Here is a 27990-nt window from a genome sequence, read left to right as displayed (position 1 = left end):
TTATTTTTGTTCTCCTTATCACAGATACTAAACTCAGACTCTGTGGTGGGAGAGATTGCACTGGGAAATACTACAAATGTCTGGAAACAGCTCTTAATCAAACATTAACCAATGGCGCCATCTTGTGGTCGAATATTATTCGAGGAAGAAACAAACAAATCTCTCTGAAGAGGCAAAAAAAGTGTTTAATGTTGATTGCCGGTTGGATCGAGAAACCAAAGAAATCAACACTTAATACCAGAATAAATAGAAGTCATGATGAAGCGAGTGTCCACATGATAAATAATACCTCGATGACGTCGTCTTGATCCGGTCTCGCCGCGTCCTCTCGGACAATTCACACTGCAGGACTCATGCTGCCAGTTCAATAACAATAGTTTCCAATGTGATAAATAAAAAGGGATTCAATAAATAGCATAAATAACATCCAGGAGAGCCATCTGCATCCTCTTGAGGCCCATTTCCATCTTAATAAAAGCCAGAGTCTTGAGCAGCCCAGTTTGGCGTCTGAGAAAACACACAAAAACAAACATTAGAAGAAATGCTTAAACTTGTAAAAAAGGCAAAAAGAGATTGTCTCCATAATTAGATATCCAGCAACTGAAGACACACCTGCTGCTCTCTACAGATGATTGACGCGACGAAAACAATGTTGACAGATTAAACAGAATACTAAGTGGCTCGTATATTAAAATTATGATTATTTCACCCAAAATAAATTGTCTATGGAGGAGAAAAGTTTGAGTTATTGAGAATGTTTTCACAGAGTCGTTGGAGACCTACGATCTTACTAAAAAATGTGTTTTTTAAAAGTCTAAAATTAAAATAAATCGCGCCTTAAACAATCTTTAAGTGTCAACTTGGTTTGTTTAATGTAAAAAAGAAAGATAAAAGAAACAGAATGCGTTGATATCTGAGATTAATGTCCTCTTTCCCTCAACAGTAAATACTACTAAAAGGGATTAACGTTCAGATCCAGGTGAAGCCACAGCGGAAAAGCCTTAAACCTGCATTCTCTCTAATGTCCATCAGGGGGCGACACTGTAAGGATGTCTATGCGAAAAGTACTCAATTTCTCTCTTAATTCATTCTATTATTAGTTTAAAGTCTCAATCTCTAGTTTCAAGTCTTCTTCAATACATAATGATGTTCATTTAGTAAATCGATGCTCCATTTATAGTCAAATAGACTATAAGCAAGATTAAAATTAGGTTAAATAAGGTCGCATGAAATGTCCCATTTACAAAATGGCGACACCCAAAATGCGAGGACGGCTCGAGGCTTTGAAACGGCGGCCTGCAAACCAACCGGTGACGTCACGGTGACTCCGTGCACTTCCTACATGCAGCTCATGTTCACATCCGCAGACACACATCTACACACACCACATCTACACACACCTCGTTCCGGTTGCTGTGGGCCACTTTCTTCTCGATGTTCATTGCCAACATCTGGCTACGGAAGGACAGGCTCTTGGTCTTCTCGATCACCTGCTGGTACGGCGACACGGCGTTGTTGCCCATCACCACGTGACCCTGAGGGACAAATTCACACAAACGTGAACACACACATTTCCCCCTTGGGGATGAATAAAGTATCTATCCATCCATCACCACCTAACACGTCTGTGCTGCTTTCTTTTGCGCGAGCAATGCACGCATACATTTCCTAACGGTCTAGACGGGGCCGCTTCTGCTCGGCTCTGGTGATGCGAAGCTCGTCTGACAGAAGGTGGATTAGTGAGTGCGAAGACTCACCAGTTTGGAGTCGATCTTGGCATCGAGTCTGGCATTACGGATGAGGTTGACGATCCACCTCTCCGCCTCCTCCGGCGTCATGTTGAGCTTGTCTGCCAGCATGCTGAGTGGAGAGAGCGGAAGAGGAGGGGCATTGTACTTGAGTAAATACTCTTTAGGTAATACACAGTCATTAGAAAACTTGTTTTACAGTTCACTGTTGAACATAATTTGGGGGGGAAATAGCCGGACATTGATGGTGTTGGAAGAAAAACAATATTCACACCTAATCATTTACTATTTCACTGTTATATTCAGACTTCTCATATTACTGTCTCTGTTTAATCTTACACACAAACTCAGCATGTCTCCTGATAGCAGTGAGACTGGGGAATCAAGACTCCGTACCTGATGCTGATGCACTGATGAATCCGACAAAACGTCTCAAAGATGAAGAGGCGGGCATTCTCGATGAAGTCCTCCAGGCAAGCGACCAGGAAGAAGTCGTTCACGAGGACCTGAAGGACAAAAAAGAAAGAAAAGAGCACGGCTCAATCGCTTCACACACAAAGCTTTCACTAACAGGAAGCAGAGAAAAACATGGAAAAGACAAAGTGTTCCTTCAGGTAGTAGTTTGAGGTCTCTGCCGGCACATTTTACAATATATGCACATAAAGCAGTCATCATTAAGGCGTACACGCCAGCAGCTATTATTTAAACCATGTTCTGCTGGAATAATAAGTAACTGAGTGAATAATCACATATGATGTTGTGGAAACTATTTACTGCGGGCTGGCTGTTTTGCTCTTGGTTTGTCCCATACATTAAAATGTCCTGGTGGTTTGGATCTTTTTGTGTTGTTGTCCAAACTAACAAAAAAGGGATACACATGATATGGTCACACAAGCTCATTTACCTCATTAAAATGCACATTTATGCACCAATGTGCTTCTAAATCTCCTCCGGTTATCCAGCTTCAGAGGAGCTTCCTGTGGTGCGAGCGCTGATGTTGAGAAGGAGGAAGACACAAGAGAATGGAGCTCATGTGGAAACCTTTCCTCGCTCTTATCTCAACTTTCTCTCTTACTTTTTACGAGCGTTCGTGGGAATCGGCACGATTAACGCTCCGATAACAACAAATAAGTTTACACTGTGTGTGTGCGTGTACCAGATTATGTTGAGACGTCTCTATCTGTGGTTTAAAAGCAACAACCACAGAAACAAATGAGATGTTTGACCACCTCCACAGGAGCTCAGATTCAGGAATATATTAGCACGTGGGATTTTAAAAAATTATGTGGCACCAATTATGTGTCAGAAATCCAATTATTCAACGCTTTGCCGTTGTAGACGCACAAAGGAAGGTGCCATGGTCCATCAGAAATATAATAATGACTCATTTTCGTCATGTGATTGAGACAAAATGGGCCCAGTGCCGCCATTAATATTCTACATCAATCTCAAAGTTTTCTTCGCACAACAGCAGAACGTCATGTTTTTCGAGTGATTAAGACAAGTTGCTGATCTCTAGAGGAAAACTGAACAAAAACATGTAAATTATAATTCCCCTGACAATTAAAAAGGCAGCGGATTCCACAAGCGCTCACTCCCCCGTATCAGACAGGATCGTTGAGGCCTTCGCACTCGCTGCATAAATTACACAAGAGGGGTAAAAGCCATTTGATGAAAGAGCAAAGTGGTCCCCCGACACGCAACTAAAAAATAAAATACTGCAGGGTTTCTAAAGAGAAGGCAACCGAGTACCAAATCTGACAGCGGTTCCGCTTTGAAAATCAAACTGAATAAAAGTAAAAGCCGGCAAATCAGGCCAGACATGGATTTGCTGAGGCTGAATGGCTGCAAAGTTAAATGCTTTGGGCTCAGGAGATCAGAGCACCACGGCTAAGGGAAGCTTCATATTACCCCTCGGTCCCGGGAGACAGCTCACTTAAAAGAAAGTTTTAGTTTAGTTTCTTTCTTAAAGGAGTGATTCAGGCCTGTGCACCATGACGAACACACACTGTGGAGCAGGAGAAACCTCAGGGAGCCGTACTCACCGACTCGCACTCCCTCAGCTTCTTCTGGGCGCTGTCGAAGTCAAAGTTCACATAGAGACACTCCACGAACTCGGTGATCGGGTCCTTGTATGTGTACGACTCCTGCAGGAAGAGAAGGAGAGAGAGAGGGAGGGAGAGAAAGCGTCATTTAAATGTTGAATGAACCCACGAGCTGATTTGGATGAAAAATAAATTGAAAACGATTCCGCCGCCATTTATTGACTTTACCTGTTGAATGACTTTCACCAAGTCCTTGAGCACTTGTCTGCGCTTCCGTACGTCTTTGTTGGTGATGACTGCGGTTGTGAGGTATCGCAGGATGTGCGGGCACATTGTTTGGATCGCATTCAGGTACCTGAAGAATAAAGAGCAAAAGCCTTGATTCATGTCGGTAAACGCATTCACAAGGTACAATTCTAAAGAAAACTTGCCCATTTCTGTGGGTGCAACATGTTCTGGTGCAAAATACGTTGATAAAAAGTATTGACGACACAACAGCCTTCAAACTATAATGGTCTTTTCAAATAAAAGATAACACGTTTAAGCCGAGCCAGCGAGCGCCTCTGACGTCCGTTCTTGAAACGAGATAAAAGAATGAAGCCCACACTTCATTTTTACACCATCGCGCCTGTGTACGCGCCTCGTATTGTTAGCAGGAGCCGAACACATGGAGACTCACTGAGGCTGATAGAGGAAGAGCTCGATGATGTTGTCCCTGCCTTTCGGGTGGTTGAAGAACACGAAGAGGGACCAGTGGATGAGCCAGGTCCTCTGTTGGAGTGACTGGAGAGGAGAGCTCACGGACTGAGGAGAGATTTCAACAATTCATTTAAAAAAGTCATGCTTATGATCTAACGCAACAAGACAGTGCTTCAATACAGTTGGAAAACCAATCATTCCATCCTTTTGAGAAATAAAGTGCTTTAAGTTTAGCATTTGGCGTCAAACTCTTCTGTTTTTTGGACGACTAACAAGCAACCTCTTCCCTAAGTGTCCCCTCTACAGGTGTCTTGAGCTCTCATTGGCTGCGGAGGAGAGAAGAAAGATGCCCGTAAATGAAACCAAAACATAGCAGCATCGTTTGAATCTGTTCATTTGACTTGGATGCAGAACAAATTCTTTGATTCTGTCCGTTTTCCACATCACAGAAATGAACTCAGCCGTCATCCTGATCTCAACTGCTCACCTGTAAAGTTTTGTAGATGTGACGCCATCGCAATGACAAAACGTATTTTGTTTAAACAGTATTTTAAACCGCCTCTGTGTTAGTTCCTGTTACAGTCGGTGTCTCCGGGTCCACATTTGCCCCATTCCATGATGCCACACACAGGCTCACATGGTGGGTCTGTGTGTGGCAGCTGGTAAGTCATTATGATAAAGTATTCTTCACTTACATTGTTATCGATAGTCTCCCTTAGCCGAGTGAGATCCTCCATGGCTGCTTCCCAGTTCTGCATCAGGATCTCAGAGGCCAGTTTACCCCACAGAGAGCTCAAGGCATTCTTGTCTGTAGAGGGAACCTGAGCAGAGAACAACAAATTCATCGTTTCAAAATCAAAAACAGAATGAGTTTTATTTTTTTAAAGTTGCACAATGTCATTTATTGGGGTTTGTATTGAACCTGTTCTATTCGTATGTGGTTACTCTTACCAAGACGCGAAAGAAGTAGAGGTATTCTGCAGCTCCAGAGTAGTTACCGCACTCATACTGGAATTTGGCGTACCTGTACAGCGTGTCCAGATATTCTTGTCGAAACTAACAAATAAAAACAAACAAAGAGATGCATCGATTAAAGGACATTAAACAAGGCTGAAAGCTTATCAGGAACCAGTTAAATGGAAGAAAAGACTGTCTTTGAATGAAAGGGTTGCCTTAAAAAAAAAAGATGAAAATTAAGTGCACTCTTCATACAACCAGGTGTGTGGATACACAGTTCAACATTTCCACACTTACATTGTGTTTCTCTGAAAGGTATTCAAACAGCATCCGTCCATCTCTGATATAAAAAAAAACAATCAGATCAGAACGAGCCGTTCACAGTCCACAGACATACTTTGACACGTATTAAAATACTGTCACGACTATAATGTGATAAATAAGAAAGCATTTCCAAATGAAGCATTTCTTTGATGAGGTGATCATACCTTGTCGACTGCATCTGCCGAGTCGTCTCTGGGTCTTCAAACATCTTGACGATTGGCTCCGTCTCTGACTGGAGCTGCTTCAGCTGGGCCACCACAGTGCTCCTCTTCTCCCTCAGAGCTGAAACAGAAACCATTCTCATATCAACACAACAGTGTAACGTCACCTGTGCTTCTGGAGTGAGCGAAGAGAAATAACAAAATGTCTTCACAAATCATGGCACCATTATGATCTGATGGGTTTGATCAATAAACTGCTGAAGTGGAGGTAAAGAGCAACACATCCAGTATGCTTCCACTTGTGAATCTTCTACTGGCTTTGTAGGTGAACACAACTTCTGTATAAAAATGTTACGACGGAATTAAATGCAACTGAACCCAAACAAAACTGTTAAACTACTATGTTTCTTACTGTGTGGGATTTCCTTGTCCGCGTACAAGTTTTTGTACACATCCATGGCGAAATCCACCATGTTGGTTTCGCTGAGGAGGTCCAGCTTTCCCTGAAGAAGCTCCTTCTCATTGTAGATCTGTTGAAAACAGAAGCACTTGGTTTCCTTTGGGAGTCCGACTCTATTTCAGAAAATAAACGACCTCAGGACACCATAACGCTTCACATCACAGCCACCGTTAATCCACTGTTGGCATTAAGCTAACATGCTCGGTAACGGCAATAAGAAGCGTGATATCATTGAGTGCTACTATAACTAACATGACAGCAGTACCCGAGTTATAATATACTTAAATAAATGTCTAGTTTAGCAGCTGGCTGACGCGCTATCTACCTAACGGTCGTAACCTAGCTACGGCTAGCTAGCTTGCTAACGCCGGGCCGGTTGAGGATTAACCTGTTCCCGATTACAAACGTCTTTTTATGGATAAATACGCGGAAATAAACAAGCACGTTATATTGTTTGCGTCATGGCACGTAAAGGCGGCTGTACCTCTTTCACGGACAGGAATTCCAAAAGAGGGAAAACCAAATGCCGGTCCAGAAAATGAGCTATCTTGGTTGTCAAGTCGTAGTCCGCCATCTTGGCCGGCTTAAAAAAAAACAACTTTATCGACAAACACGACGCAGACGGAACCAGGCCCGGTGACGTCATCTCGTTTTCCCGCCGAAAAAAAGGCACTATTAGAAAAGTATTACACGCACAGAATATACAATTAAACAAATGTTAGTGGTAAAATAATAAGGGAAAGACAAGACAATGCATTAGACCAGTGTTTCTCAACCTTTTGCCTCTAACCAGCAAAGCATTTTGGGTAAAAAAACAAAAACAAACAATGTAATACACAGCGGTGTGTCATCAGCGTCTGATTTAATATTGAATATATACAATTCAGTTTAAGAAGTTACACTTATATCATTGAATATTTATGAAATAAACTATAAGTATTCCCAGAGGTGCTTGTATCCCATTTGAGAACCATTGCATCAGACAACATGAACCTGCAAGGTACGGGCTCCAAACCTGTAAGTTATCCATCGCAGCATATCCTAATTTACAAAATAAAATAATTTATCAAAAGACAAATTAATTGGTCTGCTCTTTTTTTCATACATGTGAACGTTTTGCTTGTATTTGCATAAAAAAAACATCAGATTAACATAGAACATTAAATGTTTGTTTTCTGTAGGAAGGCAGATACTTTTGATGATTGCATTTACACATCACGAGCCATAAAAGTGGTCTTTGTGAAGATTACCTGGCTGAACAAAACATATCATAATCGTTTGTTTGCCACAGAGCTTATTCTCTGCACTAATCCAAAATCAAGTGGGATTCTTGTCGAGGGAATCAGTGTAACTCGAACTTACTGCATGACCTACAAAATGTGTCATTCCTGCACCACTGTATTAGTACAGATTTACTGTCAATTATTATCCCCTATAGCTATTTTGAGAGCTGTAGCCGGGAATGTGGTTCACCAAGCATTCCTGTGTCGGCTTTAAAGCCGACAAAAAACAGCACACCAATAAGTGGAATTACATAGATATCAGGAAACATTAACATATTAGTGGCTGAATTTGTATTGTGTTTCTCTTGCATGTGATTGAAATCTCAAACATGGCTCGAGGGAGACTTTGAACTCTGTCTTTTCCAATTCTAAATCAGACTATATGCTGTCTTTATTGACAGAACATGGAGCTCTCAGACAGGCAGCGGCTGTCTCCGCAGCAGGGATTGCGATCAGGGACTTGGGGACACTCATCAGTCGGTCAGGACAAAGAAGCACTCCTCAGCCCGCCAGGGATGTTTCCAGCTCCAACCGTCTCTTATCACGGAGTCAATAGATAGATCCATTCTGTTCAAGGAGGCAGTCTTGGTTTTGTTTCCCCGAGTCAAATGTTTCATTGGCGCAGGGAGCAATGATCAAACACTTCTCAACCACTATGGCTGCCAGAAAGTCGATGGCAAGGGAAACAGGGCCTACGGGGCCAAGGGTTCAAAACAAAGTCAACGAAAGATTCGTTGAAGAAGCTAAAAGACTTAAGAGGCTAAAAGAAGCTAAAAGACTTAATAAGAGAAAATCTACAGATTCTATTTAGATTATAACTGATTAAAAAAAACATGCAATATAGAATACAACAAAATAAAGACACAACAAGCCGACCGAAGCCTTTCTTGATTCACCAAACTGTCGGATTAGACAGCGAGGAAAGCTTACGGGAAAATAGAAACAAGACTTGCTAGCAGTGAGGCTGCACGCAGTGCTAACAGGCCGATGTTTAGCAGGTAGGATGTTTGCCGTGTTCGCCATCTTAGTTTGGCGTGTTAGCATACTAACATTTGCTAATTAGTCGTAAAGACAGTGCACACACGAAGTCAGGGAGAGCCATTTGGTCATAAACCAAAACAATTCATCATAAAGTATGGAGGGATGTGCAGGAGAGTGACCAGTAATAAATAGTTCTGTGAGGGAACCTGCGCTCTGTTGGTGGGCCCGACTGCCGACGGGAAAAAACGGTTTGCGTGGCGTGAGGCCATCTCTCCTGCCAGAGGGAAGGGAGGGACACGAACAGACAATATTTCTAGCCCACTGCAGGGTCCTTGAAGCGATCATGTCCTGGAGGGAGGGCAGATTGCAGCCAGTCACCCTCTCGGCAGAGCGGATGATGCGCTGCAGCCGGCCCTCGTCCTTGGCAGTGGCTGCAGCGTACCAGACGGTGACAGAGGAGCAGAGGATGGACTCAATGATGGCGGTGTAGAAGTGCACCATCATTGTCTCAAGAAGAACATCAAAGTTAAACCAAGGGATTTAGTGTGTGGATCTTTTATGATGATTTTGATGTTTGCAAAGTGTCTTTGAGTACTATGAAAAGTGCTATATAAATAAAATGTATTATTATTATTAATCATCAATTCCCAGTCTGCGCAAAACTACCAAACGGCCTTCTTCAAGGACCGTGTCTTTCAATGCGTCCCTCAAAATGTTGCTGAACCTCAGAGTGCCAATTGGTGGAGAGCGAGGCCAGCTTTGCTCCCACACAGATGGAGAGCGCTGCTCACCGGCCAGCAGTATACAAATGGCCGCTGACAAACCCGATGTCTCGGTGTGTCCGTGCGGACGCACTTAGGAGTTAGGTAGAGGCAGAAGCTCAGAGAAACGACTAAAAATCGCTCTCTCGTCACTTTGTCTCTCTCTCTTTCTCTTTCCCTCCAAGGCTGCAGTTGAACACTGACGTTTTCATCCGCTTCTGAAAATCTATAGGCAGTGACTTCTGCCATGAAATCTCGAAGGAAAACCTTGACTTATGAAAATGTAATGTCGTTCCTCGCTGCCACACATCCGCCCCGCCCCCATCCCTCCTTCTCTCTTCTTGTCCATCCTCGAGGCCGCGGACATATCCTGGATTCAATCTGCCTCTGGCTGCCTTCCACTTTTTTTTCTCTTCTTCACAACAGCAAGAGCCAGCTGGACACGAAGCGCTTCAGAGAAGAAGCCAAGAATTTAATAAAGACATAAGAGCAGGATGCACAAATCAAAGGGAAATAATTACAGACAAAAAAAAAAAAAGAAGGGAAAAAGAAATGAAGCATGCTGGATCCTTGGGTGATAATTCAGATGCAGCGCCTTCTTGTGAGATTGCTTTGCTCTACCGGGTGGCACGCAGCTCTGCGAGGATCAAAAGCCTCAAAGCGAATGAGTTTCCCCGCTCTGACGCCGGTAAAGCAAAGGTAATGAAACCCGGGGGAGGGGGCGCTGCTACCCATCGCAGGACGTCGACTTCCAACGCCGTTTCCACACAGTTTCCCCGCTCACAGTCTGCCGCCGGGACATTTGCCTACGTGGACACTTTGTCACGCGGCACCAGCCGTGTGAATAAAAGTGACACTAATTTTCCGGCGTTGTCTCGATCGCTATTTTTGAAGACGGTGCAAGTCCCTTGTTTGAAGCTATTTAACCCACCAGGTACATATAGTGACTGCACACACACGGCCATGCCATGTTGTGATCATGAATACAAATGATATGCATCGAGTGTTGCAGAGGAATTCACACCGACCCCTTTCAGCAGTTCTTCCCCCGACTCAGACACAATTTATGGAAGTAGAAATGTGTATTTACACTCTCGTGATTTGGTTTATTCGGCTACTGCGACTCGTCAGAGTGTCTAAAGCTAAGCTAAAGTGTAAAAGAATAAAGTATTACCAATGGAATATACTTAAAATACCAAAGGTAAAAGTATAAGCAGGACGGCCCATTTCAGAATGACGTTTATTATAAAATTGTATTTTATTATTAATGGATTTATGTGTACTTTACTTTATTTTTCAATACATGCTGTATATATATGACACATAGCAACAATTTCCTGTGAAATTCAGTGACCCATTGAGTCTGTTTTAATCTTTATCCATAACAATATATCATAATATATTTGTTGATTACATTTTCCATTTCTGTGTATATGTGACAAGATAATCTGCCAACAAAGCGGATTCTTCTATATACATGAAGCCAAGGGCTGAGCAGTATGTGGGGTCACACAGTATACAGATATTAATTATCTCACAGATTAGAAGCTGAGGCAACTGTGAGCACTTCACGAAATTAAGACCCATTTCCCATAAAGCCATTTTTTCCTCCTGTCAAAAAGACGATGTTGCGAACAAAAAGCTGCTGCTTGAGTGTTGTTGTGTTTTCCTTTTCTCCACTGAAGAAGAAACACCAACGTTGGAAGTGCATCTTCCTCCGAGGATCTCGTGAACTCGGAAAGCTTTGACTCCATTTGTGTTGGAAGACATTTTTTCTTTCTTCTGTAATCTCGCCGAGTTCCTGCAGCGCAAGATGCCGTAAAGGGCTGCCGATCTTCTCCCAGACGGACCGTTTGTTAATTGCAACGCGTAAAATCAATACGGTGACGCTAATGTGCTGAATGAAGAATACTGCCTGATGAATATTGCATGTACACAGACACACGTGGACCGAATGGCATCCGACCTCAGACGGTGGTGCGTTCTTCAACATCGGAGGACAACAGACAGAAAAGGCACACTGAGTGCAGTCTGTCTTCATAAAAAACAACCACCACCCAAAAGGTGGAGGTACATCCCCTTTCAGGCTACCTGAGATCTCTCATCTCTGCCAGTAAAGTAAAGTTGCAGCCAGGTTCACAATGTGCAGCCGTGTTTAGAAGCAAGTGAAGGCACACATGCTAAATGAAGGTGTGGATGCTGCTGCTAATGAATTTGGGCCTCAGTCTCTTTAAAGATAAAACCTTACTCATCAAATCTTCAGCCGTCGTTCTCTCTGTGTGATGAAAGCCTTTTGCCCAGATTTCCCAAAGTGAGACCTTTACAGTTATCTTCCAATATCTACACAATTCTAGAGCACACATACAGTTTTGGACTCATCATTTATGAGTGTGTGTCTTTGGTTGGTGCCTTTTTCTCAGTTTTCTTAATGTTTGGGTTTCATGGAAGGAGGTTTGACTTGTGTAACTTTTGCCTGCGTCAGTGACAAAACAAAATCCACCCTTGAGGAGGAGGGATACGTCAGAACACGAGAAGAAAAAAATAATCTAAATATAGCTTGTTGACATAAAATAGTAACTGTAGCTAATAGCTAATTATCCTCACAAACTTGACAGAAACATCGCGCAGAATGCCTAATGTATGCAGAGGAGAACATAATCTTGACTGAGTTGAACTGAAATATGTATTTTTGTGCGTTTCTGCTGCTGGAGGATGCATGTCAGAGGGAAGCGGGAGCGCGATGTTGTCAACTGCGTTACGAGGGATTTAAAGACTGAATGAGGTCTGTGAAGTTGCTCCCACTCCTCGTGCACGCTCATTATTTTGACTGCGTTAAAGAGAAGTGCGGTGTTTGTGAGCATGTGTATTCTCTTTTTGTTTAGTTGCATCACTTGCCGGGTGTTTGTTCACAATACACCCGACGTGAATCTCCTCGGTTTCATGTGGTTTGACTGACAGGCGGCATAACTCACCCCCGAGAACAGACGGGGTCACGCGCACAAGCTGAGCGGGAACAAAAGAAGCGCCGTTGTTTTCTGGATTCGCAACCTGAAACGTTGCGTCGGGACTTCTGACTCAGAAACACAAGACTGCCAGCCACAGTAGGAATATAAATATGTGGAGTTTGAAGTGAGCAGTATTTGAAATGTGTGCATTACTTGTTGTACTTGGTGTGTATTTGCTTTTGGTCCAAAGAACCAGGAAGAGACGCCAATCAAAAACAAATCCCGTGTTTGATTTTGTCTCCGGTGGAGCGGCGGTGGATATGTCGACATGACGAGTCGCTGGCAATCTTACGAGTCACTTGGCACTTCATGAACTCCACAGAGCGGCACTGTTCAGCAGACTGTGGAGCCAAATTTTGGGTAAAGAAAAATGTGTGTTTTCGAGTGTGTTTGGTTGTTGAAGGTTGACGGGATTCAGACCGTTTTTATAGCAGCAAACAACAATGTCTATGGAAAGAAATAGTGGAGTGATGTCTACTAAAGCACCGAGCTAAAGCACGGAGCTAATGCACGGAGCTAAAGTACGGAGCTAAAGCACGGAGCTAAAGCACGGCACTAATGAACGGAGCTAATGCACAGAGCTAATGCACGGAGCTAAAGTACGGAGCTAATGCACGGAGCTAAAGTACGGAGCTAAAGCACGGCACTAATGAACGGAGCTAATGCACGGAGCTAAAGCACGGAGCTAAAGCACGGAGCTAATGCACGGAGCTAATGCACAGAGCTAATGCACCGAGCTAAAGCACGGAGCTAAAGCACGGAGCTAAAGCACGGCGCTAAAGCACGGCGCTAATGCACGGCGCTAAAGCACGGAGCTAAAGCACGGCGCTAAAGCACGGAGCTAAAGCACGGAGCCAGCGGTTTCCATCACCTCTGTGTGGCTTCTTCACTCTAGTTTGTAGGGACAGGTGCAGCTTCCTGGCTGTGCACTTTGAGACAGCATCAAAGCAGCAGAGAGAACGAACGCTGTCCGACTTCCAGCCGGCCGTACGAGAGGAGTCGCATCGGGGCGACGAGCCACAGCTCGCACGGCGAGGCCTGAATTGTAAAAGTAACGATCCCAATAGAGCGGCACGAACGGGAAAGAATAGACGCAATCGATGTGAGCGAGAAAAAACGCCCCGGTAGGGTTCGATTTCCGCAAGATTGCACACAATCGATTCATTCCAAATGAAGCCATTCAAGGCCTTTTGTCTGAGGAAACCTTCTGCAGAGTCAGTCAGCATCCGGAGAGAGGATGGGGAGAGAGAGGGAGGGAGAGGAGGGGGGCGTCAAAGCCCTCCTGGAGAGCAAGACTCAGTGTTATAAAGAACTACTTAAATGGGATTAGAAACCCTTTTTATGTTCTCGCGCAGGCGGTGTCCATACAGATGTGAAACCCCCCCTATCCCCCAATTAATTGCGGCATAAATCAAAGACGAGGTGAGTGAAACGGCCCCGCTGCAAGATTAAAATGCTGGAATATCTATTCAGTGCAATCACAGAAGGGCTGCAGCGTGGGAACACTCCACGTCCGCTCGACGCATCTGTCGTGGAAGAACCCGTCTTCAAACGGTGGAATAAAGAACAACACGTGGAACATGAGCAGCTCACTTCTTCCTCCCATTTCTGATTCACAGTTTTGATCGGCGGTATCTTGATGTATAATCGTGATGGCACGTTCCTGCACATGGCCCACGTAGCCACGTCAGCAGGACACCCCCCCCCCCGAGGGTCCATATGGACACTTTATGCCGCACAGCCTTCTCACGATCGTGATCCTCTCTGAATCTATATCTCACACGTGCACGTTTGAACATATCAGAGCGAGCCGTCATCATGCGGCCGAATCTGTCCGCGTGCGCGGTGGCGTGTGGAGAGTTTTCATGAAGCGATGGCGTGGCTCCGTGTTCGGCCTTTCTGCGATCACCTCGTGGTGTGAAAGGTCACTCTGGATTAGTTCTCCCCTTTTTCATCAAGATGTCGGATAAATAAGTCAGCCGAGCCGCCTCCGTGACAACGGGAGCGACCTTTCACTCTCGCCCCGAGATGCAGGAAAAAGAGCCGGTCAGTAAATGTGAAATCTTTGGGTTACTTGACGTAACCCCGGTTCTTTGATAACAAAGTGAGGTGGAACACCGAACAAAGTTAGAAAAAGAACCAATTATTCCTCATAATATTACAACTGTGTATCCAGTGGAGAGAAAAAATAACAATAACTGCACTTCATATCGTATCTTTTATTTTTTTTTATCTTAGTAAAGTGTCTTTTTGGATTTCGCTGCAAGCCGCCTCCTGTCTTGTCCCTCCAAACCCGGTCGCCACAACAAAGCTGCACAGTTTGACCGGAGTTGATGCTCCTCGGCTCTGATTGGTTGTTTTTTTCTGGGGGCGGGGCTAGTGGAATCCTGCAAAAATCCCATCAGAAGCTCTAACGGGAGGCAGAGGGACCAGGATGTGTCACAGATTATCTGCGTGTCAGGATACGGCGACGCTTTGACCGAATATGACACAAAGCGTAACTAAAATATACCAAACGCGGCTTTTAAAGCGAGCGCTGACCCCGTCAGGAGCGTGTCAGCAGGATGCGTCGCTGGCGTGGCTATCGTCTAAAAGATCTCCATCACAATAACAGAGTTTTGTGAAGCGTCTGCTTTATTTCATTAAGTTAAGATGAGTCAGACATTGTTCCCAGGGCTCGCTGGTGGCTCAATTTTCCTTTTTTTTTAAATTGTGGAGTGTATTTTTGTTGTTTAAAATGTTCCCCGACACAATCACACACACGACCGAGTCAATAAACCACAAAGAGCTCGTCACAAACCCATGAACAGAGAGATGAGCAGGTGAGAAGGTTTCTCCTCTCAAGAGTCCTGACCGAGGTCTAGTGTGCATTAAAAAAAAGCCTCTTCATATCTTTACAGCGGCGTGTACAAGAGGGAATGTGTCACACACACACACACACACACACACACACTGACTGCCACAGCTGCCATTAGCGTTGCAAATGAAAAGACGAGAGCGTCTTTAACTCCCTTACGCTGAGCCACCGTGGTAATTCTCCGTAGCAACAGGCTGACCCCGTTTCTATGGTTATCGTGTCCCTTCTGCATTTCTTCCAGGAAGATGATGACAAAAAAAAAAAAAAAAAAAAAAAAAGGAGCCACATGAGGACGTGGGTGCAGCTCAACCTGCAGCAAGTGGTTGACTTCATCCCAGGCCATGGAGACAGTGTGTGGGGCAGGACTCCTGCTGCTCGCTTCACGTCTCCTCTCTGTGATCCGCTGACTTGACGTTTTGATGCCGCCGGCGCCACGAACGCCGAGTCATCGCTTTCAAGCTGGAACGCGATCAGGGAACACCTGCAGGTTAAGACGCAGCCGGCAGGTGTATCACGCCGCAACGAAAACCTCCTGCAAGACAGCTCCAGCTGGATTTCCTTCTTTTTCTTTTTTTTTTTTTTAAACTTCTGAGCCGATAAATGATGTGGACTGTGATTTGATCTCCGGAGCCCTCGTGCCGGCCCGCGACTGCTCCGGCGTTGCCACGCAACAATCGTGAGCAACGAGAGTCCTCGTCGAGCGAGTCGTTAACTTTAAAGGCGGCGGTTCAACAGAGGCCTCGTGACTCGCCGGGCCGGCAGGACGGCGTCCACAAGACGACGGAGAGTCCCGCCGCCGCCGCCGCCGCCACTCAGCGTGACGGGCGGCCGTGACAGCCGATAATGAGCCAGACGAGACGAGACGGACGGCGATGTGAAGTAAAAGAAGAAAAGGCTCTTTTCCGGCTTCCTGGTCCCCGGCGTCCACACGACCACACCCGAGCTCTTGACCCCGAGTGACCCCGAGTGACCCCGAGTGACCCCGAGTGACCCCGAGGGAATCCAATTCCATTTCCTGCCGCCAGCTGCCCCGAATGATTACTCTGACTAACTCCATTCATGGAGAGGAGAGGGGGGAGGGGCTATGAGTGAGTAGCTGGCAGCTATGAGTGTGTGTGTGTGTGTGTGTGTGTGTGTGTGTGTGTGTGTGTGTGTGTGTGTGTGTGTGTGTTAGTCAGCAGAGGGTGTGTGAGGTTTTTTTTTAATTTTAAAAGAAACACAAGCGCAAGCAGTATTTATTCGTGTGTGTGGGATTCTGTTTGGTGCTTTGGCAGTTTGCGTGTGCGTGTGTGTGTGTGTGTGTGTGTGTGTGTGTGTGTGTGTGTGTGTGTGTGTGTGTGTTGTTTCATTACAAGTGTCCCCTGGCAAAACCAACACAGACACCAATTAAAGCTGCTGCAGCGTCCCGCTCCCTTTACATCGCTAACAGCGAGCCGGTGGAAAGGAACGAGCCGCTCTCACCTTTCACATCGACACCTCAGCTTTCCCCCTCAATAATAATAATAATAATAATAATAATGCATTTGATTTGTTCCTCAATCGGCCTGAGAGACTCTCACAGTCCGGCTGGATCTTTCCCTCTCCTTCTAAACTAAACTACTGAGACGTTGGTGTCTGCGCGCTGGTATGAATAACACTTCTTGAGCGGATTTGCTGGTGAATTTAAGATGTCTTTTTCTCTTCAAACCGCTGCTCTTTGAAGTTATGTCAGCCATAGTTCAGTAACTTCCTGCTCGCACTGTTTCCTGGCAACAGAATCGACTTTACTCACCGAGACATTTGCTTTTTTTAACTTTGAAAGAGCTGATTTTGGTCAACCACGAGGTTGAATTTGTGGGAATGCTGAGAACAGATTTATGAATAGATGGATCCACGAATGGTATCCGAGTTTATTTTGAAGTAACCGTGTGTAACTTTTTAGGAGGACCTGAAACAGAACAGAATATTATTAAGTATGTTTTATTTCGTCATCTGAAAATAAGAGTTAGTTTTTTGTTGCCTCCGTTTATCTGCGTTCGGACGTCAGGTCGTCTTCAGCAGGCGGCCATGTTTCTACAGGAGCCCAGAACGGACAAACTAAACAATGGTTGCAATCTGCAGCCTCACCGCTAGATGGCGCCAAGTCCTGCACATTTCTACAACTTTAAGTTATAAACCACGAGTATGTTTTACGTATGATAGTAAATGTTTTGAGTCACAAATATGAAGTTTTAAAGGTTAAGTTTAAAAGTTCTTCTTCAAAAACAATCCCGGCACATTGAAGTAACACAACTACCACTAAGTGCAGTTGAGATTGATTTAGTTTCCAGTTGCTTTTTGTGCAGAAAACAGACCTTGAAGCTGCTTCATGTTGTTTTAAAAAGTCATAATTTTATTTCCAGGGTCATTGTGTTGCTCTAATGGACACAAACAGACAAAGTGATGTCAAAATGAGACATTTCCAGATTGCTTACAGACAAAATGCTCTAACTCCTCCATCCCTCATCCCTCCATCCCACCTGGACGAGTTCATGTCCCTTTTCGTGGTCGTCACTTCTCTCGCTCTTGGTTTCCCAACGTTAACGCGACAGGACGTGAGAAGACGTCGCCGACCGAAGCGGACGAGTCGGGCCGAGGAGAAAGCGTCCGATCCTCGACGCTTTCGGACAGGAAGCGACAGACCGAGCGCACGCAAACCGATACGCCGCGGCATCCAAACGAGGACAGGTCTCGCTATCAGCTGTCGGCCGATCGCGGCTATTCAATTACACCGATGAGGCGGAGGAGAGAGCGAAGGTCGCGTGGAGGATGATGTCACCGGCCGCATAAACACTCCCAATCAGGCCGCAGAGCTTCCTCTACGATTGTTCGTTCTCAGCATCTTCTGTCGGAGGGCGATCCGTCACTTCCTGTCCTCTTACTCCTTACTTCCTTTCCTGTCGATGCGACGCTCTCTGCGTCGTACTGCAGCTGGATCGCTTTGGGTTTTTCCAGCGACGGCAGCGTGATTGAGGCAGTTGTTTAAAATGCTAAAATGCTTTTTTTCCCCTCCTCCCTCTCACTGATTCACAGGCCTCCCATGAGCAATTAAGTACAACACCAATTACCAGGAGAGCTTTTCCCCCCAGGGGTTTGTTGACTCTCTCTCTGTATGCTTTTTCAACATCTGCAGTCAGAAACCCCCCCGGGGTGCATCCGGCGTGAGCTGAGCTTTTCCTCCGACATCGGTGCTCAACCACAAAAATCTAATTACACCTCCTGTGGTATCGCCGTTTGCATTTCAACGAGCAAACACGCGCGTCACAATCACGATCACATTAACGCAGAATTTCTTTTAGAGCTCGACGCGGAAAACTCATGCAATTGTTGTTGTTTCCCTCTTCTTCTGCAAAAAAAAACAAAACACACATCTGCACTGTTTCTGACGTGGCGGGATATGAAGGCGGAAGCAGTGACACACACACACAGAGACACAGAGAGAGACACACATGCTACACACACACACACACACACAGAGACGCAGATCTGTTGAAACAGCAGCATCATTAGACGCATGTGAAGCAGCCGTGAAGCAAACGGAGGGTCAGAGGTCATCGTAAGACGAACCACCATCCGGCAACGTATATATGTATTTCCAGGGGAGCAGATTTTATGTTTTGCCTTTCAGAATATATCAAAAGTACAGCTTTATGAAGCAATACTGACATGCACTGAAACAGCCGCTGGCTGGAATTGTTCCTCTTGTCCACGCCGGCTGTGACGGAGTTTTATTCCAACGTTTGTGATCCACATGTCCTCCTTCTGGAATCATAGTATCTCCCAAATTCATAGTTCTTTCTGCACAAAGCCCTCCTTGTGACAGTGACACACACACACACACACACACACACACACAAACACACACAGGAGCCCGTTGGCATCCTCACATTTACGGATCTGCTTCCTGGATTATATTCCTCTGTCTCTCCGTTATACCTGAGGCGACACGCCCGCCACCGAGGAGCCTCCTTTGTGTCGTTTTATGTTTCTGGTCGGAGTCGATGCTGCAAATCAAACTTGTAAATCCTCACGTTGGGCTGTCGCAGCAGAACTTTAAAAAAAAGAAAAAGCATTTGTATTCAAAAGGACTGAGTTTGACCTCTGCAGGCACCGGATCTGTTCAAGGCCGGAAGGAACAATTACAGCCAACAGAGAGTCTGTCAGAGCACGAGTGGGCACGTGAGTCATGAATGAAGACAAAAGAAAAAAGTCCATTTATGATCTAAAAACAGACTGTAAGAAAAAAGAAAGAAAGCAAAAGGCTTTAAACTCCAACACATCCTGTTACAGGGCAGCAGGAGGAGGATTTCTCTCTCTCTTTCCTGCTTGTCTGGTCCATAAACTCAGCTGAGCACTTCTAGATCCTCATCAGCCGCTGACGCACGTGAGCAGGACGCCCGCGTGGGGCTGGATCCTGATCTCAGGTGGATCGACCCGTACAACTTGGCCGCGTGTTTGGAATAAGCGAAAGCCTTCCTCCTCATCATCTCCCCTTTCCACATGGACACCATGAGCAAGGTGGACAGCAGCACGCCCCCGAGCGTGAGCAGGCACAGTCCCGCGATGACGCACCGGTCCAGATGGGCCCCCACCGCGGCTTTCTCCCGCTCCAGCCGCTCCATCTCCCGGGCGGACACGCTGTCCGGGTCCACGCGCACGTCCCTGGGCACCGCGTAGGATATGGCGACCAGAGAGATGCCCGTCACCAGGCACGTCACGGCGGTGATGAAGCCGTAGTCCACGGACTTCCCCGAGGCGTCGTCGGAGAGGTCGTCGTCGGACAGCAAGTAAAGTTCCGGGATGTCCTCCTCTTCCTCCTCCTCTTCCTCCTCTCCCCCCTCCTCGCACAGTTCACTTGAGGAGCTCTGACTCAGGCTGCACGTCCCTATCAGCCGGACATCGTCCTTCTCCTCCTCTTCATCGCCGCCTCGGTGTTTGCAGGTGAAGGATGTTTCCGTTTCCGCCTCCGGCCGCGCGGCTCTCCGGGTCTCTGTCCGTGGTGCTGAACCCTCTCCTCCTCCTCCTCCTCCTCCTCCTCCTCCTCCTCCTCCTCCGACCCGTTGCTCCTCCGCAACCGGGGAGCTGTCCGTCGGAGCCGGTTGATCAAAGTAAAACAGTTCCAGATCCGCCATCTGAGCGCGCGGCCGGGTTCCCCGTTTGGCCAAGCCCATGCGTCCGTCTGTGTCGCTACAGCGCGCGACCGCAAACCAGAAAAGGAGCGAGAGGAGAAGACGTTGAAAGTACCTGAAACCTCTTGATTCCTCCCCGCATGCCTCGTCCCCTGCAGCCACTTTGTGTGTGTCTGCGCTTTAAGTGTTGGCGCGAGCGCGCGTCTTCCTCCCGGTGGGTGCAGCGCGAGCGGCTCAAAGTACAGCGAAGCAAAGTCTTAAATTAATCCCCATGACGATATTCATCCAACACTTCTTCTTCTGCTGCTCTTCTTCTCTCACATCGCGGCTCCGGAACACTTCGCGGCGCGCTGATGGATCTGATCCCCCTCGTGTGAGTCAATAAGCGGTTATTAAGCAACAACAACAACAACAACACAACAAAATGCGGGTTTCTGAGCACCTCTCTCTCTCTCTCTCTCTCTCTCTCTCTCTCTCTCTCTCTCTCTCTCTCTCTCTCTCTCTCTCTCTCTCTCTCTCTCTCTCTCTCTCTCCGCGGTTGCAGCTTCTGCTCCCTGGTCAATTAGAGGGGAAGGTTTGGCAGACCCCTCCCACGGACCGGGCTCCGGCAGACCGCCTCGTGAAGCTCATTACTAAGCCAACTCTCCGGCGCGTGCACGCCGACCAGAGGCTTCCCCTCATGTGGCAACGCACGAGCAGAGATGTGTCCTGTTGCTGTGGCCACCTCCAAGCAAGACGGTGCAAATGGGTCATGAGCCGCTGCTTCTTTCATAGTTCAGAGATCAGTTAGTGAGAGGGACATTTTGGATTGTCAGGCTGTGAGGAATCCTTCTCTCTACAGGGAGTGATGTCATGCTTTTCTCCCTTTCAAATAAACAGAGAGACTGCTGTTAAATGCAGATACATCATAAAGTCTGCAGCTGCGGATCACAAGTTTGTCACTTTCTGGTGGCCCTCCGGCGAAAAATCAATCTGCAATTACCCCACGAGACGAACGATCTGGAGCCGCCTCAGGCCGTTGAGCTAAATGCTAAAGTAAGCAGGCTAACATGCTCGCGGGGACAATGCTAACGAGCACAGTGTTTACCATAATCCGCATCTTAATTTAGCGCTGTAGCATGCACACACATTCGCGGATTAGCGCGAAACGTAAAGGACAAATATAGCTGCACGGCAGCGTTTGTTGCAGAGGTTTCATCGTGAATCACAGTGCGCACAAAACCACAAAGGTCAACCCGCATGGTGCAGCTGGAGGAGAAGTCAGAGGATCAGCAAAGCCATTAGGGTTCATCCTCTGGGGACTTTGCACGCCGGCTGAGGGAATCCATGCAATGAGTGTGGGTTGTTAAACGGTAGAGGAGCAAAGCGGTGAGCCGATTGGACGGCTTCCATCTAGCCGTGAAGCTAATGAGTCAAAGGGCTTTTATGCTATTGTCTCGTCTGCAGTTGGAAGTGTCGATAAATAATAAATAAATATCTTTTCTCCAGAAAGTCAGAGTTCAAGCTTCTGGCTCCAGCTTCCAACGGACCAACAGAAAGTAGAGCGTAAAGATCTTCTCATCTGACTCTCAGAAAGAGGATTCAAGTCAACACCAACATGTTGCTGTTTCTTTAAACATGGGCTCGCTACCAGTTTGCTAACAGCAATAAAACCCAATTTCCCACAAATAAAATGACAACAGATGACATGATGTCAGTGTCCTCAGTGGCTGTGTTTGCTCTCAGCAGAGCTTCAGATCCTGTCGTGGAGGAACAGATTCAACGTGTTATCGGTTTCATACGCATTCAAACAAAAACTAATCCGAGTCCAGAAAAAGAGATTCTCCTCCTTTGAAGAACAAAACGTTGGCTTTCCAGACGAGACAGCTCTACTTTGATATTCAATCCAAACCATGTCAAATCCACGCAGAGGGAGACGCTCGTGAATCCAAACTGGCAGCTTTTCAGGAAATAACAAACACATCCGCTTACCCCGATGACGTCATCGCGTATTTAAACGTTTACCAGAGAGGTATCAACGTCACAGAGTATCATTTTCTGACCCTCAAGAGGAGAATTTCATCCCCTAAACTTGCTTTTGATGGATTGAAATGAGGAAAAAAATGGCGTCCCGAGGTTTTTTAAACGACAGCCACAGATTCCACTTGAGCCGCTGGTTTGAATCCTACAGCTTGCAGCGTCTCTGCGGCGCACTGGAGCAGACGGAGGCTGCAGGTAGCCAAAGGTCACGATTACAGAGCGCTTCAACGCTCCACCGTTCAAGCTCCTTTCCTCTGTTGACGGAGATCAAGCGCCTGGTTGCTCGTGGGCACGCCGGCACGCAACCGATTCAGCCGTCAGGACCTTTTTATTTTCCCAGGGAGAGGAAGTGTGAAGGCGATGCGCTTCAGGGCGGCGTCAACATTTCCTACAAGCGGAGAGAGGAAGTTTAAAAGCAACAGAGTTTCACAGCTGTGCATCTCAGCCTGCAGACGGTCAGCTGCACGGACCAGGAGGCCTGAGGGGGTGTGTGTGTGTGTGTGTGTGTGTGTGTGTGTGTGTGTGTGTGTGTGTGTGCGTGTGTGTGTGTGTGTGTGTGTGTGTGGGCTCTTTAAAACAAATACATGTCTCACAGAGAATCTGGCATCGTTCTATATTGACAACCTACTTCATGGTTTGATTGAGCTGGAATCATTTTTTAAAGGGAGTTTGGAAGAAAAAAAGAGACTACGATCTGAAACCGTCTTTTTATTTTTATTTATTTATTTATTTATTGGCAAGTACACAAAAATACAGTGCAATCGTGATACATTTAACATTTTTCTTCCCCTCCCCCCAAGCGTTCAAGTCTCATTCTTCTTGTAAACAAAGTCTCTCCCCAATCAACAAAAATACAATTTAATTAATTAATTTGAAAAAAAAGAAAATATAAAAAAAAATAAAAATAAAAAAATGTAAATATATATATATATATATATATATATATATATATATATATATATATATATATATATATATATATATATATAACCTCTTATTTTCAAGATAAAAATCTAAGGAAAAATAAATGAAAATGATATAAGAATCAGTAAATATACAGTTATATAATAACTGTATAATAACATATTTTGAGAAAATAAAAATAAAAAATAGAAAGAAATATATATAAAAGAAAAAAGGAATAAAAATATATATAAAAGAAAAAAAGAAAGAAAAAATGTATATAAAAGAAAAAAAAATATGAATATATATATATATATATATATAAGAAAAAATATGCCTTATACATTTTAAGACATGAAACACAACATCACTCACACACTGCTCTATGAGAAATACATGATACATACACAAAACCATAAGTTTGTGACATTAAACATTCAACGTCGTAAAATCTCTTCGGGCCATCGTGAAGGAATCGACGTCCGTCAGCGATGGACCTCACACTCGCAAACTCTGCACTTTGAACAGCTTTTCCTGATTGGGGAAAGAAAAGACATCTTTTGTTGGGAAAATAACACGATATGTTGAAAATAGTTGGACGTCCGTGTCCTTTGCGTCCTCATGGTGGCGCTCCAGGCCCCGTCAGTCTGCTAGAGAACAGAATCTTAAGCTAAAGCGTTCGTTACCATTTTAAACAAGTATCCTGATGCTGAGCCGCTCCACGGTTCACTGAACAGGCCGTCGCCTTCCTGCGTCCACGTGCTTTTTCTGGCGACATCAGCGGTGCAGCACGCCTACACAGTCACCATCGAACAGGCCGACTCAACACCACCAGACCAGGTGAGAGGAGGAACGCTGCACAGAGCTGTCGGCTCACATCTCTTTTCTTCAGCTGGTTCGCGGAGCGTCCAGAGTTCTTCATCTCCTGACATGTTTTTCCACGTCCTCCAGCTTCAGAATCCGACGCGGTCGTGCTGATGTGGGGGCGATAGCCGAGGTTTGTTACGCCACTGCAGGCAATATCCGCCTATCCGTGTCTGTGCGGGACATGCAGTACAGCGTGTACAGCGTGTACAGCGTGTACAGCGTGTACAGCGTGTACAGCGCGGTCTATTCATCTGTCCTGCGGCGTCGTGGTTGTACAGTCGGGGCAGCACTTTAATACACAGAGTCTGGAAAAGCTAACAAGGCACGACTCCAGCAAGTATGATCCTTATATATACATATATTTATATACTTCCTATATTTTGCAGACAGAATGCGAAATCTGTGAAAACGCTCTCTGCTGCCAGACAAAGAAGAGTCGAACCTCACTCTCAGGGATTTATTGCCTTTATATCGCGCCTCAAGATATCAGCTGTTGAATTAATCTGCAGGTGTTTCCGGCTCAAAACCAGACAGAATTTTCTATAGATGTCGGTCTCTGAGACCAGGTGAGACTTCTTTTCAGACTTTCTGCTGCCGAAGCAGTTGTTGCTCACGGTTCAGTGTTGAACAGTTAAGACACGGGAGGAAACGGCAGTCAATGTATATTTTTATTTAACAAGAGAACCCAGAGCAGACAGTCTTAAACAAGCAAAAAGAAAACCGGCTGATTGGTTCAGGATGCGAGATTAGCTACGGACAGACGGACGGATACGCGCACGCACGCACACACGACAAAACACATGATCTCCCCCACAGGCTTACGAACTCTCTGCTAGGGCTGGAGTCCAGGACCCTGCAGCATTAATGCACCGCCGTCTCTGCTGTCCGGCCTTTATAACCGCGACTGTGTCACGATGCCAGGAAGACTCACGCATGCGTTCATGGCCACGCACACACACATTCTCACGCACGGAGGAGCCCGAGGGCGGCTGTCATCGGTCCAATGCTCAACGCGGCACGTAACACACGGTGCACATGCCCAACTGCAGCTGGAGGTTGAGGACGAGACGCGGCGCCATTAGTCCAACGTCCAACCAGGAAGGTGAAGGAGAGCATGAGCAGAGATACACACATGTGCTGCGGTTGTGTGATTTACAGGGAAATGGAGTGGAGGGTGTGGTGGGGGGGGGGGTCCCTTTTATACCTGGAGAAACTGCCATCAGTGCCTTTGGGTGGGGGGAGGGGGGGTCCATCTGTCTAACTACGACTTGGAGTGCAGCGCTGCGGTGAAATAAAAGCGATAACCTCTGGGCGAGCTGTGGAGACGAGCGCCTGCAAATACTCAAATACTCCGGCCCCGTATCCGGTCTGAAGGAAAACCAGCAGGCTGCTGTCGCGAGCCGCCGCCGCCGCCGCCGCGGCCGCAGCCGGTCTGTTGTTTATGATCTAAACTGATTTGTCATTTCCTCCAGAGACGCTCGCCGACCAGCAGGGCCCGTTTTATTTACGCCGTCGAGGCGAAGTGTGGCATTTTACACTGACGGATATCTGCTGCGAAGCCGCCCGAGTGCACGCGAAGCTAAGAATAGCTGATGGGGAGCCGGCAGCAGCAGCAGCAGCAGCAGCAGCATCAGCAGCAGCAGCAGCAGCAGCAGCAGCAGCAGCAGCACCAGCAGCAGCAGCAGCAGCATCAGCAGCAGCAGCAGCAGCAGCAGCAGCAGCAGCAGCAGCAGCAGCAGCAGCAGCGGCGGCGAAAGACGCAGGTCCAAGGTTAGACTAGGACAGCATCGCCAAGCAGGAGGACACGGAGACAAGACTGAGTCAGACGGCCTTTCAGCGGGGGAGGGGAGGAGGGTGTGTGTCTTTGACTGGACAGAGCGGTCATAAACACACACACACACACACACACGTACACACACAAACGTGTCCTGTGGTCACTAATCATAAGAGCTGAGCCGAGCTGCAACGCAAAGCTGAGCTGACTCGTTGTTTATTCCTCTCTGCCGAGTCACTCAGCACAACTTAAAGGGTATTTTGGCCGAGGTTCAAACAGGTAAATCACACGACATCCAGCAAACATTTACCCAGACGGCTGAGCTAAAAGCATAAGGGGAGGCCGGAGGTTCACTTCCCTCCTCTCTTTTTTATTTGCTCGCAGCTTTGTAGAAACAAAACCAAAGAAAAATGCAGTTTCACAAGCAGGACAGAGTGAGATGAGAGTTGGTGATGAGTGTAAAACATGTCGGATGACGGAAGAAGAATCGAGTCGATTCAGGAATAGTTCAAATGTCACTTCTTTTTTATTCAACCTCAGCTGTGACTTGTGAATAAAGAGCTTTAAGTAGTCAGGTTATGAAACCAGATTTAAGGATGAAATGGGAAACTTTCCACATACGGAAGGTATGGAAGCCCATTTTGGCCAAAAAAATTAAATAAAATAGAAAGTCATAATTATGAGATAATAAAGTCAAAACTATGAGACAAAAAGTCAAAACTATGAGATAAAAAGTCATTATTATGAGATATAAAAGTTGAAATTATAAGATATGAGCTTTATGTAGTTTTTTTTCTCTTTGTAGTCGTTTTGTTTTTCATTGTAGTCGTTATGTTCCTATGGAAGCCCATTTCCGCCACAAACAAAACTATATTAGGACAAAAAAAAAAAAAATAGAAATTTGTTTTGCCTTTTTTTCAAGTCAACAACAAAAAAAAGAGGACCAAAAAAAAAAAAAAAAAATTTTTTCCCCCGTTTTTCGAATTAGGGCAACAAAAAAAAATCTACTTTTTTTTTTTGCCTTTTTTGCCTTTTTTCAAATCAACGGAAAAAAAATTAGGACAAAAAAAAATAGTTGACTTTTTTTTTTTTTTTCGTTGACGAAAATATATATAAAAAACATCTAAAACCTTTTTTTTTGTCCTTTTTTTTGTGTCGGAAATGGGCTTCCATATGTTTCTCTTTGTAGTCGTTGTGTTTCTCTTTGTCGTCGTTTTGTTTCTTTGTAGTCGTTTTGTTTCTCTTTGTAGTTGTTATAATTCATAGCAGTTGTTTTGTGTCCTTCACATTAGCTTTGTGTTTACATTGTCATCTTATTAAATAATGTAAACATACTCACCTCTTTGTGTTCAGAGTGCTTCAAACAACACAACACCTCCGCTGTGCTTAACATTCCCAACACAACACGGCTTCCTTCAGACGAAAATATGTCAGAGGAATTGTCTTTTGGCAGCTCTTGAAGCTTCATTTTATGGAGCATTTCAGGGAGAAAACTGGAGAACACCCAAGTTTTAAAACACTGAGACGACCTCGCCTTCATCAATCGAGTACAAGGGGACAGACACGAAGACGCAAACTCCAAAGTCAAGAGACAATCTCAGCACGAGGTTCATTTAGTGGCCGTCACATTGAGATATTGATGGAATTGTTCAATCCTAAACTTCTGAATTCAATACAACACTTTCCTCATCAGTGCTGGGGAAGAATGCAGACACTTAATGTTCAACACACACATTTTATGATCCAGTTATAGTGAAACTTCTGCCTCCGTCTCAGAGGTCAAAGCATCACATTTCTGCAGGCCTCAGCCGGTCGTGGCTGAAGGAAACTATTCTCTCTGCTCATCTTTTTTTAAATTGAAATGTAAATAAAATCGTCTTCTCCTGTTTAACAATCTGTCCCGAGAGCGAAACACATATTGGTTGTGTTTCCATTGAGCGCACGTAATTGTGTTCTGTCGTCTGTTTGTGGCGTAACAAACGTAAAGCGACAGGACCAG

General features: G+C 45.6%; 2 protein-coding genes across 2 annotated transcripts; both read right to left on the bottom strand.

Annotated features, from left to right (window-relative positions):
• Positions 1-165: 165 nt before the first annotated feature.
• Positions 166-7011, bottom strand: eif3eb (eukaryotic translation initiation factor 3, subunit E, b). The gene is made up of 13 exons (XM_068576224.1): positions 6879-7011; positions 6347-6464; positions 5938-6055; positions 5747-5789; positions 5444-5548; positions 5188-5313; positions 4473-4597; positions 4022-4148; positions 3794-3895; positions 2145-2254; positions 1758-1860; positions 1401-1535; positions 166-507 (listed from the first exon to the last, which is right to left on the bottom strand). The coding sequence occupies exons 1-13, from the start codon at positions 6966-6968 to the stop codon at positions 469-471; spliced, it is 1341 nt and encodes a 446-aa protein (XP_068432325.1). The 5' UTR covers positions 6969-7011; the 3' UTR covers positions 166-468.
• Positions 7012-17655: 10644 nt separating this feature from the next.
• On the bottom strand, positions 17656-20861 carry LOC137784932 (transmembrane protein 74). Its single transcript, XM_068575930.1, has one exon. The coding sequence runs from the start codon at positions 20468-20470 to the stop codon at positions 19643-19645; it is 828 nt and encodes a 275-aa protein (XP_068432031.1). The 5' UTR covers positions 20471-20861; the 3' UTR covers positions 17656-19642.
• Between the last annotated feature and the right edge of the window lie 7129 nt (positions 20862-27990).

This window comes from Clinocottus analis, unplaced genomic scaffold, assembly GCF_023055335.1.
Source record: "Clinocottus analis isolate CAN_PGR_092001 unplaced genomic scaffold, fCliAna1.0.p SCAF_14, whole genome shotgun sequence".
NCBI classification, from domain to species: domain Eukaryota; kingdom Metazoa; phylum Chordata; class Actinopteri; order Perciformes; family Cottidae; genus Clinocottus; species Clinocottus analis.
This window is presented reverse-complemented; position numbering and strand designations above follow the sequence as displayed.

Excerpts from the sequence above, each read along its gene's own strand:
- eif3eb (XM_068576224.1), bottom strand. The coding sequence starts at position 6,968 with ATGGCGGACTACGACTTGACAACCAAGATAGCTCATTTTCTGGACCGG. Across the intron at positions 1,861-2,144 it reads CATCAGTGCATCAGCATCAG|CATGCTGGCAGACAAGCTCA; the intron begins GTACGGAGTCTT and ends CTCTCCACTCAG. Across the intron at positions 508-1,400 it reads CCCACAGCAACCGGAACGAG|ACGCCAAACTGGGCTGCTCA; the intron begins GTGTGTGTAGAT and ends GTGTTTTCTCAG.
- LOC137784932 (XM_068575930.1), bottom strand. The coding sequence starts at position 20,470 with ATGGGCTTGGCCAAACGGGGAACCCGGCCGCGCGCTCAGATGGCGGAT.